At 42.0% G+C, this 16,731-nt stretch overlaps 1 protein-coding gene across 2 annotated transcripts in view; it reads left to right on the top strand.

Moving 5' to 3' along the window:
- RARB (retinoic acid receptor beta) overlaps window positions 1–16,731 on the top strand; it is a 305,249-nt gene that overhangs the window by 263,671 nt on the left and 24,847 nt on the right. For both annotated transcript variants that reach the window (XM_073333465.2, XM_073333466.2), the window contains exon 4: window positions 14,609–14,769. In XM_073333465.2, coding sequence (XP_073189566.1) covers window positions 14,609–14,769 — 161 coding nt within the window. The remainder of the gene's footprint in view (window positions 1–14,608; window positions 14,770–16,731) is intronic.

Raw genomic sequence — 16,731 nt, 5'->3', positions numbered from 1 at the left:
GGAACATGTGCAGGGTTCTGGGCAGGAGTCTGCAGGACAGAGGAGGCATATAATCCTTGCCATGGCCCTACCATAGGGCCCACGTGTAGGTATAAAGGATCAGGGGGTCAGAGCAGTGGAAGGAAGGGGCCAGGGAGAGCGGATAAAAATCCTGTAGCTGGGTCTTGGGAGGGGGGTCCCAGGGCAGTGGGAGAGAAGGATCATTATAATTGTGCAAGTAATTATCATTATTTGCACAATTATAATTACAATGAAAATTATTTTTATAAAAATATTAAATGTATCGTAATTGGGGAAGTTATGCGCATTTGATCAAGTTGTCTTAGAGTAATTTTAAAACATTTTTATATGCTTTGAATATGACAGAACTGATTTCTTTTTTAAAATACGTTTTTGAAGAATTATAAATATTACTGCGCTTGTACTGGAAAGTGTAGTTAAGTCAACCTCTGGCCTAAATCAAGTAAATCTGGCTTGTCTAAAATCTGACTGGGACAAGTATCAGTCTTTAATTCAGTGCACATTATCTATCTTGGGGTTATGTACAGCAGCCCATCAGAAGTAATATGTAAGTGCCTTATGCATAAAATAGGGAGTTGCAAAGTATGGTCTGGCTCATCTCCCTTTCTACGATAAAAAGATAGGTTTGGATTTGGGTATTTCCTGGTGAGTAGTAGGGTGGTAGATGTGAAGCTATTCTTGCATGTCAAGATCACTGCTGCTCACATAATTCTTTATTGAAAGATAATTGGAAAAACTTGACATATGGGTGGGGAGTAAGGAGAAGTTAAAAAGTTAAGACAGACCAAAACATGGAATTTATTTGGCCAAAAAACTCATGAGAATAAGAGCTTGTCTACATGGGAGGATAGGGCTTGTGTGTTAAACCTGATTGATTTGATGCATGTTATTTAACTCGCAGTACGTAAGCCTCACTAATAGTGTGCACATGAGATGGCTGTGCCTCTTTCAGTTTGCATCATTGTGTTCATATGGCTGTGGCTTGGTGCTTATTAAGCGTGTGGCATTCTCAGAGGGGATCCCATGGTTCTTTGCGGCACTGCTGAGTAGGGTGCATTCTGGGACTTTTCTCACTCTTTATTGTAGAATGAATACCTGAAGCAAGGCAGGTTAAAAAAATTTTAAAATCCCATGTTTCCACTGTCTCCATCCCATGCTTCCTTTTGTGGGCAGGTCGGTGCCATTTTCAAATTGCTGTCAGCCAGCATAGACCCAACAATGTTCCACACTGCTAGGCTAACGACTGCAAATAGACAGAAGCTGCTTGGGCTGTATTTCAGCACTCAGTGCCAGACGGATTTCATTTTGGACTTTACCGCACCATTGAGCAGATGATTTGTCAGCAGGAGCATCTTCTGCAGTAGCTTCAGTGGTGGTGAAGGAAACAAGATGAGGGTGAGGAAGTGGAGAAGGAGACCAAGCAACTGATACTAGAAGAGCTGTTCCCAGAGCAGCTTCACACCATGCAGTGCCATTTCTGGGTTGAGAAACAAGTCTGGATTGATGGGAAAAGATCATTCTGTAGACCTGGGATGACCAGGAGTGATGAGAGAATTTCAGGATGATGAAGGCAACCTCTTTTGAGATATGGGCTAAATTAGCCCTGAAGCTGCACTGGCCAGCAAACCAACGTGCATACCATACAAAGAAAGAATAAAAAGACTGAGAATGTTCACCTTAGAAAAGATATGGCTAAGGGGGGAAATGATAGAGATCTATAAAATCATGAATGGTGGGGAGAAAGTGAATAGGGATGGGCTGTTTACCCCTTCACATAATACAAGAACCAGGGGTTGCCCGATGAAATTACTAGGCAGCAGGTTTCAAACAAACAAGCATAATATAAGTTAAGGGAGGATAGTCCATCAATGGCTATTAGCCAAGATGGGCAGGAATGCAACCCCATGTTCCGGGTGTCCGTAAACCTCCAACTCCAAAAGCATCTGGCAATGGCCACTGTCAAAGACAAGAATCTGGGCTACATGGACAGTTGGTCTGACCCAGTGTGGCTGTTCTTATGAGGCTTATGTGCCCATACCTGTGGAGAAGCAGGTCAGATAAGCTGTTGGGGCCATTGCCAGGCAGATGTGTGATATCATGGAAAAGGTACCGTTGCACGAGGTTATAAAGCTTGGTAATGCCCAGGACAGTATTGATTGCTTTGGACACATGAGATTCCCAAACTTTGTTGGGGCAACTGATGGGACTCATGTGCCCGTTATTCCCTCCCCCTACCCCACCCCCTGGGCTCAGAATTTATAAACAGAAAGGGTTATTTCTTCATGATGCTCCAAGGGCTGGTTGACCACTGTGGCAGATTGACAGGCATAAGTGCAGGGTAGTCTGGAAGGAGCCATGGTTCTAGAATCTTTCAGAACTCAGTTCTGTGCCTTAATGAATAAAGGGCAGTTTGTCCACAGGATCACTATGGACACGAATGGTGTGGAGATTGGGCGTTTCCTCTGCTTCCCTAGTTAGTGAAGGTGTTCAGTGGCCAGTTGGACAGAAGGAAGGAACTGTTCAGGTACCGCCTCAGTAGTTGCAGAATGGCAGTGGAGTGTGCATTTGGCCATTTGAAAGGAAGGTGGCACTGTTTGTGTAGTAGGCTGGAAGCTATAGAAAAAAAAATGTCCCTAAGATGATGGCTACATGCTGCATTTTGTATCGTATTTGCGAGTAAGGCAGAAAACCCTTATGGATGGGTGGGAGGCTGAGGTGCGGAGGTTTTGCTCAGGGGTTGAGCAGCCAGGAAGGGATCCAATAGAAAATGGAAACAGTCAGGGACATGTTGTCAGGGATCCCTGTTGCTCTTACTTTGAGTCTCAGGCCTGAAAAAGTTCACCTGTACAGCCAGCCATTAACCTGGGAGATGGTGGGGTGGAGGGAGATTGGGAACAGTGTAGTGTTGTTTGTGGGTGGTAGAGTGAAGTGAAATGTCGTGGCAACCCTTATTTTGCCTTGTGCTTTGCCTAGATACTTCTGTGAAACCATATGAATTAATTAAAGTCCATGGATTTTCTGTGCAAAGTTCATTGATGACTCTTCGTAAATTATTTTTCCCTTATTTGAATATGCTTCAGGAGGGGGATGGGGTGCAGGCTAAGCTGCCAGCCACCATTTTGAGCTGGCGAAATGGGTTTTGGTTTGGTTTTTGGCAGTGGAGTTAGCTGGATAGAGCAGAATCAGGGCGGGGACAGGAAAATAGGTAGAGGGCATATGTCCTCCATGATATGGGCTTGAAAAGGATCAGTAGTTGGGGCTTTAAGATGACATAGGCTGATTGCACTGCCAAAGCAGCTGCCATTTTGAAAATGTGTGTGAGAGGGTCAAACAGACAATGGGGGCAGACTAAGGGAGGCCTGGAGGCCAGTTGTTGGAGACTCATAAAGGTTGCTAGCTCACATCAGCCTAAAATGGCTGTGGCCATGGGGCATCCAGAACAGAAGCTAGCACAGAGCTGGATATCAAAGTAATAACAATACATTGTAAAGGTAGATAGATACATGCTGAGGTTCCCTTGAGAAGATCTGCCTCCTCAATCCCAGCCCGGGTTTCTGGTTGGGAATTGGGGTTGGTTGCTACTCAGCAGGAATCGGACTCACCTTCTACATGGCCACCATCAGAGTCCTGAGTCCTGAAGAGATACTGGTTTTCTGGGCACAGCTCTTCACTGGCCTCCTCACCTTCATCCTCTGATAAGTCTTGCTGTTTGTCCATGGGAGTGGGGGAGACAGAGCGGGCATCAGGGTCCTTCAACCTTCCTGGATTGGGTGGTCATGTAATTGATCAAAGTCCAGTCCAGCTCCTCAAAAAATAGAGGCCACATTTCCACTCCCAGATTTTTTCCTGGCATCTATGGCTTGAATGCAAGTCCTGAGCGGTTTGTTCTTTATCCTGAACAGTTCATTATCCCAATTGTGGCACCTCGTGGACGTCTGCCTAGCAATGTCTCCAAAATGTTCTTTATTCCATGGGCTGGCCACAAGAGCTTCCTGTACTGATGCTTCTCCCCAGGTGGCAATGAGATCCAGGGTCTAGGCCTGGCTCCAAGCAGCTGCTCGAGACATGTAGGACTTCTGGAGTAACATCACAGCAACACTGATGTACTTGAATCCAGGCGCAAATGGGCAAATTATGGCCCCGTGCCTGCTTTTAAATTGGGGAGAGGACACCTGGTCATCTTGACACCAGAGCAATGGAGGGCAGGCAGGTAAACAAGCAAGGCAGGTCAGTCATTGCCTGCAAAACTGTTTGGGTTAGTTGCTGGGGGACTGCCAAAGTAGCGTGCAGCAATTTTACATGCACACAAACAATAAACCAAACTAACTTAAATAATGCAGCAACTGAGCCCTCAAAATTTAGTGCACAAAAAAAAAAATGAATTGAGATTTCCTACAATAACATTAACTCTGTCACATTAAAAATTATAGGCAAGATTCATAGCTGGTGTAACTTTAATAAAGTCAGTGAAGTTACACCAGGGATTAATGTGATCATGTACGTGTACATAGCAAGATATAGAAAGGTATCACTTATAAAATACAACATAGGCTGTAATCCAAAATCCTACACATGCACAAAGTGACAGTGTTTCCACAGTGTGTCTTTTGAATGGACTGATTTGTGTGTGTGTGTGTGTATTTAATACCTTTAAACGTAACCGTGCCTTACCTTCAACTTTTGCACTGAATCACAGATGTAGTTGAACATGTGCAGTGCTTTGTGAAATTGAAAGTCTGTACCATTTCTGAATCAGATGCTACATTGCAGCGTTTTATGTTGTTATCTTATATGGCATGTAGACTCACCACTGAATCTGATTTGACTTGTTTAGCCCTAGTTGAGACAAATGTGGAAGGTAGGGTAGAATATCTGATTTAAGTGCGGTGGGGTGGGAGGGCTTAAGTCACCAAAAATTAAATCAGAGAAACTGGAGTGAATGAAGACTGTTTTATTTTTCAGCACAATTTAATTCCCCTTCCTTCCCCCAGTTCCAGCCATAGGATCTCTAGAGGCTTCAAAAGAAACAGGACAGAACAGGATCTATTTGGTGATGTGGTCTGGGCCAGCTGGTGTCCTGCTAAGAGGCCTTCAGAAGACTGACAACTGTGTGTAAAACTAAACTGAAGAGTTGGAGCAGCAAGAGCCATACACTAGTAGCTAAGAAGCAGTAAAGTGATTCCCGTGTGAATCATCTCCTTATATCTGCAAGTTCTTGGCAGCAGTTCCTAAGACAGCTTAAATAATGTGTTTGTGTTCTACAAGCAGTTCAAAGCTATTGAGCTAAGTAGTTGCTGAGACCGTATGTTTAGCAAATTTGTCAATCAGCTCAGGAAACTATAAGTAAATGGGGCTTTATTACAAAAGGTTTATTGCTCTTTGCAACTGTGTGGGAGTTTACATAATTTTCTAAGGAGCCCTTTTATCTCTAAGTGCAGCAATGATTAAAATTTACTTCTGGAGTGCAGTAAGTTTGAAAGCGGTCATGATGTAAGGTAGGCCCTGAACGTTTATTCAGTGGCTAAGAATGTTCTTAAATTCTGTCCTAAAATCCAATAAACAAATCATATTTTTTGGCCGTAAGGTGTTATTTGGAAAGAAGGAGGGTGGGGGAACAGGCAGCCTTTACAAGCAGGGCCGCTTCTTTGCCTTCCCTGCCACATCTTCCCAGCTCCATGATGATCTTTTTGGACTGGCATCAAGATAGAATCTAACAATTGTGGCAGTCCAAGTCATGGCTCAGCTCTGCGAGGTGCTGAGCACTCTGACCCTGATCCCCAAAAGCACTTATGCAATGTGCTTGCCTTTAAGCATGCAAGCAGTTCCGCTGAAGTTAATGGGATCCTTTAAAGCCAAGCTTCCGCTTAAGTGCTTTGCTGGAACATGGTCAAGCTCTCAGTGTGGACCTCAGTGCATCTTGCTGCTATGTTGGTTATAGTAAAAAATGCCTTACGAATTAATGTGTTATGTCATTATGGAATGATCGCTGTTCCACAGTTAAGGTTGCAACTCATTTTCTGTTACAAGCCAGATTTATTTTTGTTTGTTTGTTACTCCTTTTCTCCACACCTTAACTTATATTGGCCTCAGTTTGGCCTTGGTAGCGATACCCTGAGAAAATCAAACTGTATGTTATCCATTCTTCCAAAAAAGGTTAATCTCTCCAGTGACCACAAAAACTAGAACAGGGGTTCTCAAACTTCATTGCACCACGACCCCCTTCTGATAATAAAAATTACTAGAGAACCCCACGATGGAGCACTGAAACCTTAGCCCTCCCGAGCCCCACTGACCCGGGGGAAGAGGGAGCAAAGTTGAAGCCCAAGGGCTTCAGCCCCAGGCAGGGGGCCTGTAACCTAAGTCCCAACACACAGGGCTGAAACCAGGGGTTGGCACCACCATGTTGCACGACGGACACTTGGCAAAATTACCGTACTTAGTGACAGACATTGTGGGGGCTATGCCATTCAGTCATTCAATGTTTCTTGAAAAATTACCATGGACCTCAACATTTTTACCCCTGACACTTGTGTCCGTGCACGGACATGTTGCCGACCCCGCTGAAACCCTCAGGCTTTGCCCTTGGGTGATGGGGCTTGGGCTTTGGCTTTGGCCCTGGGCCTCAGCAAGTCTAAGCCAGCCCTGGCGACCCTATTTTAGTCGGGTCGGGAGCCCATGTTTGAGAAGAGTAAATGTCTGTGTGGTGATGAGGCATCCAGCACTTTTTCTTATCAGACAGAAGGTATATGGGAAACCAGTTATAGACTTGATGTTGTACGATGCACATTTTCAGTACTAAACCAGCAAGGAAAGGAAGATAGGAGGCTGGCATCAGTTTAGAGCAAAAGTTAAAGAAGTTTAGTGAAGGTACCTATGAATTTTCATATTTCAAATTTTCTTGTTGTTTTTTTAAATTCAACCCTAACTCCTGAATTCCTGGGCTGTGTGTTTCTTTTTAAAGGCATATTTCGATTTACTGCTTTCAAACTTCACCTTAACAAAGGTTGTTTTATTTGCTTTTTGATTTGGTTTGGTTTGACTTTGGATTGGGGATTTTATATTAATGTGGATTTTGCTACCAGTCCATACAATGTGATTCAGAAGGAAGAATATAATTCTTCTCTTTCTTTACTGCGTTATTTAAAGTCAATGAAATGTAACATAAAGTCTTGAAGATAATTTCTCCATTACATTTCTTCTATGCTTAGTTATAAATTGAATTGGTCTCTGAAAACAAAGCTATTCATAAAATTAAAATCTGATGCTATTAGCTAGAGGGAATGGCATTTTCTTTTCAGGCTTAAAGCTTCCCTTTCACAAATACTTTACTATACATGAACATAATAATGGCCATACTGGGTTAAACCAATGGTCCATCTAGCCCAGTATCCTGTCTTCTGACAGTGGCCAATGCCAGATGCTTCAGAGGAAATGAACAGAACAGGCAATCATCAAGTAATCCATCCCCTATTGTCCACTCCTGGCTTCTGGCAGTCAGAGGCTAAGGACATTCAGAACATGGGGTTGCATCCCCGACCATCTTGGCTAATAGCCATTGCTGGACCTATTCTCCATGATCGTATCTAGTTCTTTTTTGAACGCTGTTATAGTTTTGGCCTTTACAGCATCCCATGGCAACAAGTTCCAAAGATTTGACTGTTCATTATGTGAAGAAATACTTCCTTTTGTTTGTTTTAAACCTGTCTATTAATTTAATTGGGTCACCTGTGGTTCTTGTGTTATGAAAAGGAGTAAATAACACTTCCTTATTTACTTTCTCCCCACCAGTCAAGATTTTATAGACCTCGATCATATCCCCTCATAATAGTCTCTTTTCCAATCTGAAAAGTCCCAGTCTTTTTAATCTCTCCTCATACGGAAGCCGTTCCATACCTCTAATCATTTTTGTTGCCCTTCTCTGTACCTTTCCCAATTCTAACATATCTTTTAAAAGAGGGGATGACCAGAACTGTACAGAGAATTCAAGATGGGGGTGTACCATGGATTTACTTAGACAATATAATATTTTTGTCTTATTATCTATCCCTTTCCTAATGGTTCCTAATATTCTGTTAGCGTTTTTGATTTCCTCTGCTCATTGAGTGGATGTTTTCAGAGAACTATCCACAATGACTCCAAGATCTCTCTTGAGTGGTAACAGCCAATTTAGATCCCATCATTTTGTATGTGCAGTTGGGATTACGTTTTCCAGTGAGTATTACTTTGCATTCTTCTTTGAGTTGTGTTCCTACGGTTGGTTCACTGTAGGTGTCTGCGTCCCTACGCTGCTAATTGGAGAATTTTGGTAGCAGTGTCTGTTCGGTCTATATGTGCTTTGCCCCCTTCCCATGCTTTGCCGTGAGGCTAACCAATGCTGTGTCGGTGAACCCCTCCTCAGTTCCTGCTTAACCGTCCCGGCTAGAAACAGAGCTTTATCTGTCTGTTAGTGGATCATTAACATCTTCAGATTTGTTAATTTTAGCTACCTTTCTGGAGCTTCCCTTTTCTTTACTCCTTTATCTTTTATTACCAGAATAAAACAAAAACAAAACCCAAACTTTATTTTAGACTTCATTTTTCTTCCATTCTCTCCCTCCCCCCATCTGAGACCCCTCCGGACAGGGCATGTCCATTTAACCAGGCTTCTAGAAGTGTCTCAGTTGCAAGGAATCTATCCCTCGCAGTGTGTCTGCTGTCTGGGAGAGAACCACATACCACAGAAGTATAGTTTGTGCCAACAGCTGTGAAGCCTAGATCCAGAAAGGATAGAGAACTGAGACTCAAGCTTCTCCTAATGGAGGTGGCCTTTCAACCACCTTCAGCTGCTCCAAGACCCCACACAGTGGGAAACCTCACCGCAACCCTCTATTTCTAAAGGAGGTGAGCCCAAGAAGTACGCACAGGAGCCACTCACACAAGGCCTCTAAGAAAAGGGACATGAGTCCCCAAAGCGAGCCCCGACCAAGTCGAAAACAATCTCCAGTTCGTTCGGTATCTTGTTACCGATGGCATTGAGCTATCTAAGTCTGGTACCAAGGTCTTGCGTGGTACTGCCCTGATGGAGCATGTTGGGCTGTCTAAGGACCCAGTGGGCACAGGCAAGGACTCATCAATACCGACTGGGCACGAGAAATCCAGAGAATCCACCCTGGAGAAGGCTCCTGTGGTATGGACATCAGTGTCAGTACTGTCTTCAGCATATCAGGTACCAGTGGACTACACTATCAGGTCCACATCACCGACTCCTTGGTGCAGACATCTCAGCGTGGACAACCACCACTGGTACTGACGCCTTTGGCACTGCTGGACTTTCGGTATGCAACAGACTTTTCAGTGTCTGATGCACCAGAATTGCCTCTACTCAGTACCGGGGCAAGCCTGGAGTTCCAGACTTGCTGGCAACATCATGCCATGCACCCCCATTTTTGTCCACTGAGTCAGATAGCGTGTAAGAGGAAGTGGTCTTCTGCTGCTCTTCTCACCCATCCTATGGTGCCCAATTCCAGTATGAACCTCAGCCATATCGTCCCTCTGATCCGCAGCTTCCCTAGTATGGGCAACCATAATACCTTTAGGTCCCTTCACACCCTCTCAGTGGCCCTACTGGGACCCTTGGCAGGCACACAGACACCATGCTTTCTGTACCTCTAGCATGGCTTATTGAGCCAAGGAGGCATCAATTTTTCCCACCCGATTACCAAGAGGTTTCTCAAAGGCATAGTGGACCTCTTCCCCCAACCCAAGCTTCCTACCCCAAAATGGGACCTCAATCTAGTATTAAAAGAACTGACTAGACCACCCTTTGAACCCATGGCCACTGGTTCTTTAACTCACATTTCCATGAAGACGGCATTCCTGATCACCATTACCTCAGCAAGAAGGATAGGGGAGATAGCGGCCCTGGTGGCACAGCCTCCATTCACAGTAGTCACTCTTAGACCACACCCAAAGTTCACCCCCCAGTGTGAGTTCCGTATTTCATGTGAACCAACTCTTTCACCTTCCAACCTTTTATCCTAAGCCTCACCAGGATAATAGGGAAGCCATCCTCCATACACTTGATGTAAGGAGATCCTTGGTCTTTTATTTGGACAGGTCAGGACAAGAGCTTTTAACTGTGGTGGCACTTTTTTGGTCCTCTTCTGATGTTTTTGAGTTTGGGGTATACAATTAATCTGAGCCTCTATTGTGTTTTTAAAATGTTTCCAGACAGCTTGCAGGCATTTCACTTTACCTTTTCATTTCTGTTTAACTAGCTTCTTCATTTTTGTATAGTTCTCCTTACTGAAGTTAAATGCTATTGTGGTGAGATTCTTTGGTGTTTCCCCCCCCCCCCCCACGAGGATGTTAAATTATATTATGGTCACTATTACCAATTGGTTCAGCTTTTTTGACTCTTGTACCAGATCCTGTGCTCCACCTTGGCCTAAATCAAGAATCACCTCTCCTCTTGTGGGTTCCACAATTAGTTGCTCCAAGAAACAGTCATTTTTGGTGTCAAGAAACTTCATTTCTTCATCCCATTTTGAAGTGACATGTACCCAGTCAATATGGGAATAGTTGAAAACCCTCTTATTATTGAATTTTGTATTTTTATAGCCTCTCTAATCTCCTGAAGCATTTCACAGTCACCATCCTGGTCAGATGGTCGGTAATATTCTTCTTCTTCAAGCATGGAATTACTATCTGTAGAGATTCTGTGGTACAGTTTGATTCATTTAAGATCTTTATTATATTTGACTCTATGCTTTCTTTCATATATAGTGTCACTCTCCTACACCACCTACTCTGTCATTTCTATACATGAATAAACAAGTATTGCTTTTAGAATTGTGATCATTTTAACATGCAAGAATTTGGAACAATACAGAAATATATCAATTTTTGAACTAAACAAACACAAAACCTACAGCAACCAGTGAGAGCATGGGGCAGAAGTTGCATATCCTCTCTTGACCTCTTCTATATGTTTTGGGAAATGCCACACTTCAGAACCTCCAGATAAGAGCCACTGAGGTACATTATGGCTCACATGTTTTGTATGTACGCTCCCTAGTCTGATACAGGGCCTTTGTGCATTCATGCGCACACACATATCATTTAATTGTTACTCCCAACAAGAATATATTATGCAAAATAGGGGAAGCTAGCTGATTAGGCCATGTATTGGTATTGCTGTTAGTATGTATGTGTGCCTGTTTGGGAGAGCTTTATTTTTATTTCCCATTAGAATCCTCCATCTGGCTGAGGAGCTCGGTGGACCATTAATGTTAATTTTCAATAAGTTGTGGAGCACTGAGGAAGTTCTAGAAGACTGGTAGAAAGTTAATGTTGTGCAAATTTTTAAAAAGTGTAAATGTGATGACCAGGGTAATTATAGGCCTGTCAGCCTGACATTGATCCTGAGCAAAATAATGGAGCAGCTGACATGGGACTTGATTAACCAAGAATTAAAGGAGGGTAATGTAATTAATCCAAATAAGCATGGGTTAATGGAAAATAGAACCTGTCAAATTAACTTGATATCTGTTTTTGAGGAGATTGCAAGTTTGGTTGATAAAGGTGTGACAGTGTTGACGTTATAGACTTCTGAAAGGTGTTTGACTTGGTACCGCATGACATTTTGATTAAATAACTAGAATGATATAAAGTTAGCATGGCGCACATTAAATGGATTAAAAACTGGCTAACTGATAGGTCTCAAAATGTAACTTTAAATGTGGAATTGTCATTGAGTGGATGTGTTTTCAGTGGGGTCATGCAGGGATTGGTTTTTGGCCCTACGCTAATTAACTTTTTAACCAATGACTTGGAAACACCATAAAATCCTCACTGATAAAGTTTGCAGATGACAAAAACATTGAGGGAGTGGTAAATAATAAAGAAGACAGGTCACTGATTCAGAATGATTTGGATCGCTTGGTAAACTGGGTGCAATCTAATAATATGTATTTTAATATGGCAAAATATAAGCAAATACATAAGAGGAACAAAGAATGTAGGCATACTTACAGGATGGGGGACTCTATCCTGAGAAGCAGTGACTCTGCAAATGATTTGGGGTGGATAATCATTTGAATGTCAGCTCCCATTGGGATCCTCTGGCCAAATTCTGTGATGCATAAGCAGGAAATCTCAAGTAAGAGTAAAGCGATTATTTTGTCTCTCTTTTGACCCTGGTGAGACCACTGCTGGAATACTGTGTCCAGTTCTGGTGCTCATAATTCAAGAGGGATGTTGATAAAGTGGAGAGGGTTCAGAGAAGAGACACGAGAATGATTAAAGATTTAGAAAACATGGAGCTTCATCCATTTACCTTAACAAGGAGAAGGTTATGGGGTTACTTGATTGTAGTTTATAAAGACCTACATTGGGAACAAATATTTAATAATGGGCTTGTCAGTCTAGCAGAGAAAGGTATATGATCCAATGGCTGGAAGTAGAAGCCAGACAAATTTCACCTGGTAATAATGTGTAAATTTTTAACAGTGAGAGTGATTAACGATTGGAACAATTTATCAAGTCTCATGACACATGGTGGATTCTCCCTCACTGACAATTTTTAAATCAAGATTGGATGTTTCTAAAAGATCTGCTCTAGGAATTATTTTGGAGAAGTTCTATGGCCTGTATTACACAGGAGGTCAGAATAGATAATCACAATAGTCCCTTCTGGCCTTGGAACCTATAAGGATTTTTTTTAATTGGAATTTTTACTATTGATTTCAAAATGCCTGCCATACCAGAATTTGCCCATTGTCTACATGCTTTTACATGTTAAGTTAAGTTTATACTGTTTGTAAAACAATGGATTCATAAAAGATATATCTTTTGAATAGTACTGTGATGGGTTTGGTCACAGAGAACCCATTGGGACTGTCATTTGATGTGTTGAAACTATCTCTGAGCCCGTTTTCTTTGTCCGCTTGGGACTCCAGAGCCCTGTCTTGTTGAGCCAGATACGCTAGCCTACTGCAGCAGAGACCCAGGGTCTGAACTACACCCCCAAAGCTGCAAACTTAACTGAAAACAGCTCAGCAAGTACTCCTTTCTCCAGCACCAAGGAACCCAGTTCCCAATGGGATTCAAACCCCAAATAAATCCGTTTTACTCTGTATAAAGCTTATACAGGGTAAACTCATAAATTGTCTGTCCTCTGTAACACTGATAGAGAGAGATGCACAGCTGTTTGTTCCCCCAGGTATTAATCACTTACTCTGGGTTAATTAATAAACAAAAGTGATTTTATTAAGTATAAAAGTAGGATTTAAGTGGTTTCAAGTAATAACAGACAGAACAAAGTAAGTTACCAAGCAAAATAAAACAAAACACGCAAGTCTAAGCCTAATACATTTAAGAACCTGAATACAGGTAAATCTCACCCTCAGAGAAGTTCCAGTAAGCTTCTTTCACAGACTAGACTCCTTCTTAGTCTGGACCCAATCCTTTCCCCGGTACAATCCTTGTGAGTTCCAGCTCAGGTGGTAACTTGGGGATTTACCATGACTGGCAGCACCCTTTGTTCTATTCCACCCCCTTTTATAGCTTTGGCACAAGGCAGGAGTCTTTTGTCTCTCTGGATCCCCACTCCTCCTTCTAAATGGAAAAGCACCATGTTTAAGATGGATTCCAGTTCAGATGACATGATCACATGTAACTGTAAGACCTTTTTCTTAATTACCTAGTAGCTGGAAGACAGGTACATAGGAAGGCTTGTCGGTAAACAAACCCATTCACAGGTCATTGATTCTGAAGCACCCTTAATGGCTTCCACTTAACATGTTTACATCAGTAACACAAGTTTATATCTTATTCCCCTAACTCCAGACATAGAAATAATACATGCAAACAAATGGGATGAACACACACAGTAGATCATAAGCTTTGTAATGATACCTTACAGGCGACCTTTTACATGAAGCATATTCCAGTTACATCATATTCACACTCATTAGCATATTTCCATAAAACATATGGAGTGGAACGTCACAAGTCCTATTTTGAGAGAGAGTTTCCTATGAGGAAGAAATGGTTTTAGGGTTAAAATACAGGACATGGATCCAGGAGACGTGGGTTCTGTTCCCAGCTTTGCCACTGACTTCGTTAGCTTAAGCAAATCACATCAACTCTCAGTGCATTAATTTCCTCATCTGTAAAAATAATAATAATAATACAGTGTTATTAACTCTTGCCTCACAAAGCTATTGTGAGACATTTCATTAATGTGGGTACAGTTGTGGTTGGGCTCCTCAGGGGGCAGACACCATAGAAATTTAAAGTACGTTATTTATCAATGAGATACCTCCAGAAGGTCTCAAGCTTGCTATGGAAAGTTGGCTTTTACTTTCTGTATGTGTACATGAGAAGTTGGTGCATTGGCCCATCTCAATGTAATATTTCCTGATAGTATTTTAACAAACAAAAATACTTTTCTTCTACACTTATGCAACATTTTCTATCCAAATTAGCTTCTTCAAAGTTTAAAGTAAAAAAAGAAATCTGTGGCACTAATTTTAAGAAGAGCTGTGAAAGCAATATGAAGTAGTCTCATTAACCACACCTGACCTGCCTCCTTTCTTGTCTCTAGCTGTCAGAAATGACAGGAACAAAAAGAAGAAAGAGCCTTCAAAGCAAGAGTTTACTGAAAACTATGAAATGACAGCAGAGTTGGATGATCTGACTGAGAAAATTCGGAAAGCTCACCAGGAAACCTTCCCCTCTCTCTGCCAGCTGGGGAAATACACTACGGTAAGTGCTGTTTGTAAAGAACACCCTTGGAAAGGTACACAGGAGACAGTAGTGTTGGAATGGATATGTTAGACATTTTCTAAAAATTACAGTAAAGTAGATTAATTTCTTGAATCTCGTGCCTGCTTCCAGAGCTGACATGGCATTCGGTGATGCTGTTCTACGGTCTGTACTGAATCTGTAGTTGAGGTACTGCTCGGGAATCCCCTGAAATAGAGCACCCATATGGACACAACTTGAAGAAGAAGGAGAGGTTACTTACTTTGTACAGTAACTGGAGTTCTTTGAGATGTGTGTTCCTAGGGGTACTCTACTACCCGCCTTCCTTCCCCTGTGCCTCAGAGTCTTCTTGCTGGACTTTTGAGAAGGAATTGAAGCACCAGTGAGTCTGCCCTCATAATATACCCTCACAACAGAGCATGAGGTTATCTAGGGCGCATGGACACTGCAAATAAAATCTCCGATCAAGAGTGCACAGGCAAACGCCCATCCTGAAGTGGGATATGCATCTCAAAGAACTCCAGTTACAGTACAAGGTAAGGGATCTCTTTTTTTAGAAAACACATCCAATCTTAATTTAAAAGATGGAAAGATTGAAGTATTGACCTAGCAAATAAATGGATGTATAGTCCATGGGACTACTTGCATTCGTAAAGTTAAGCACATGCATTTGTTTTTGTAAGAGGTGTCTTAATTGTTAAATTCCTTCACAAGGCTACAAACCGTGTTTGGGCTCCAGAAGACTAAAGTCTCCTGGATGAGGTGCTCTTAAACATTAATGGATTATAGCTACAAATCTTGCCTAATCCCAATCTCAAAACTAGTGAAGATTAGCTATTGGGACCAAGAAGAATGCAGATGTTACGTTCTCCATTTTAATTCATAAATAAACCAAATTCCAAAATGCCAGTTTGTAATTTAGGCTACCACCTCCACACCTCCAAATAGTTTATACTGTATATACAATTCTGTGTAGAAAGGTTAAGAGGTAGACTTCATCCCTCAGAATTTTCCTGTGTACATCTATATGTAATGTGTGTTGGTAAATGGATAAGAGACTGCAGCACATACAGATGGCAGTGAAGAAACACATGTCAAGCTTTTCAAATGCAGTAGTTAAAGATATGCTCGATATGGATAAAGTCACCGTGAAAGTCATAGGAACATAGTAATTTCTGTACTGGAACTGACCTGTGTTCTATCTAATCCAGTGGTTTGTCACGAACAGCGGCAAGTACCAGATATTTGAGAAAGGTGCAAAATACCCTGCAGCAGGCACTGTATAAGACTGAGCGTGTGTTCTCGCTTGTTTGGCCATGAGTTCAGAGACAGCTTAAATGGACAAAGGGGTTGGATAGATGATGTGATACTTGTGCTGTGCAGCCAAAATCAAGGGATCCACCCTGGGTCTGTGCATGAGAAGCTCTGTCCTGTAATGCTTTGTCAGATGTGAAATTTTTCAATTATTCAAACCTTAATCAAGGAAAATTGGCATTGACGGACTTACTATGTACAGTATACTCTTTTTTTTTTGTCTTTTTCTTTCTTTACCAAGTGTGGGGGAAGTCAGGTTAAAGCTCTTAGATCCCTGTTTATAAGATCTCAAAATGAAATTGCAAGAAAGCAAGTGTAAATATTGTGCACAGGGTTGAAAAATAAGAAAAATGTAATATTTTCACAAACCTTTTACACATTTGATTTTGAGAACAACATAAAATTGTTTGTCCTGGAAAAAGCTTATACAGCTACGTGCTTCTCTGGCAGTATCTCCATACTCCTGCTCATGTTAGACTTAGTCAAAACAATCAATGCAGGCATGCCGTTAAATAACAGGAATTACTGAAGTGGCCAAGCACGTTCAACTCTCCTGAGACCGGTGCACTGTGCTGGGCTGTAAAGTTGATAACAGCCAGCTGGTGACATAATTGGAAGTTCTTAACTTCAGGCATCAAGACTGTGGGA

The sequence above is a fragment of the Lepidochelys kempii genome, chromosome 2, assembly GCF_965140285.1.
Source record: "Lepidochelys kempii isolate rLepKem1 chromosome 2, rLepKem1.hap1, whole genome shotgun sequence".
Classification (NCBI taxonomy): Eukaryota; Metazoa; Chordata; order Testudines; family Cheloniidae; genus Lepidochelys; species Lepidochelys kempii.
Note: the sequence above shows the minus strand (reverse complement) of the source record. Positions and strands in the feature narration are given on the sequence as shown.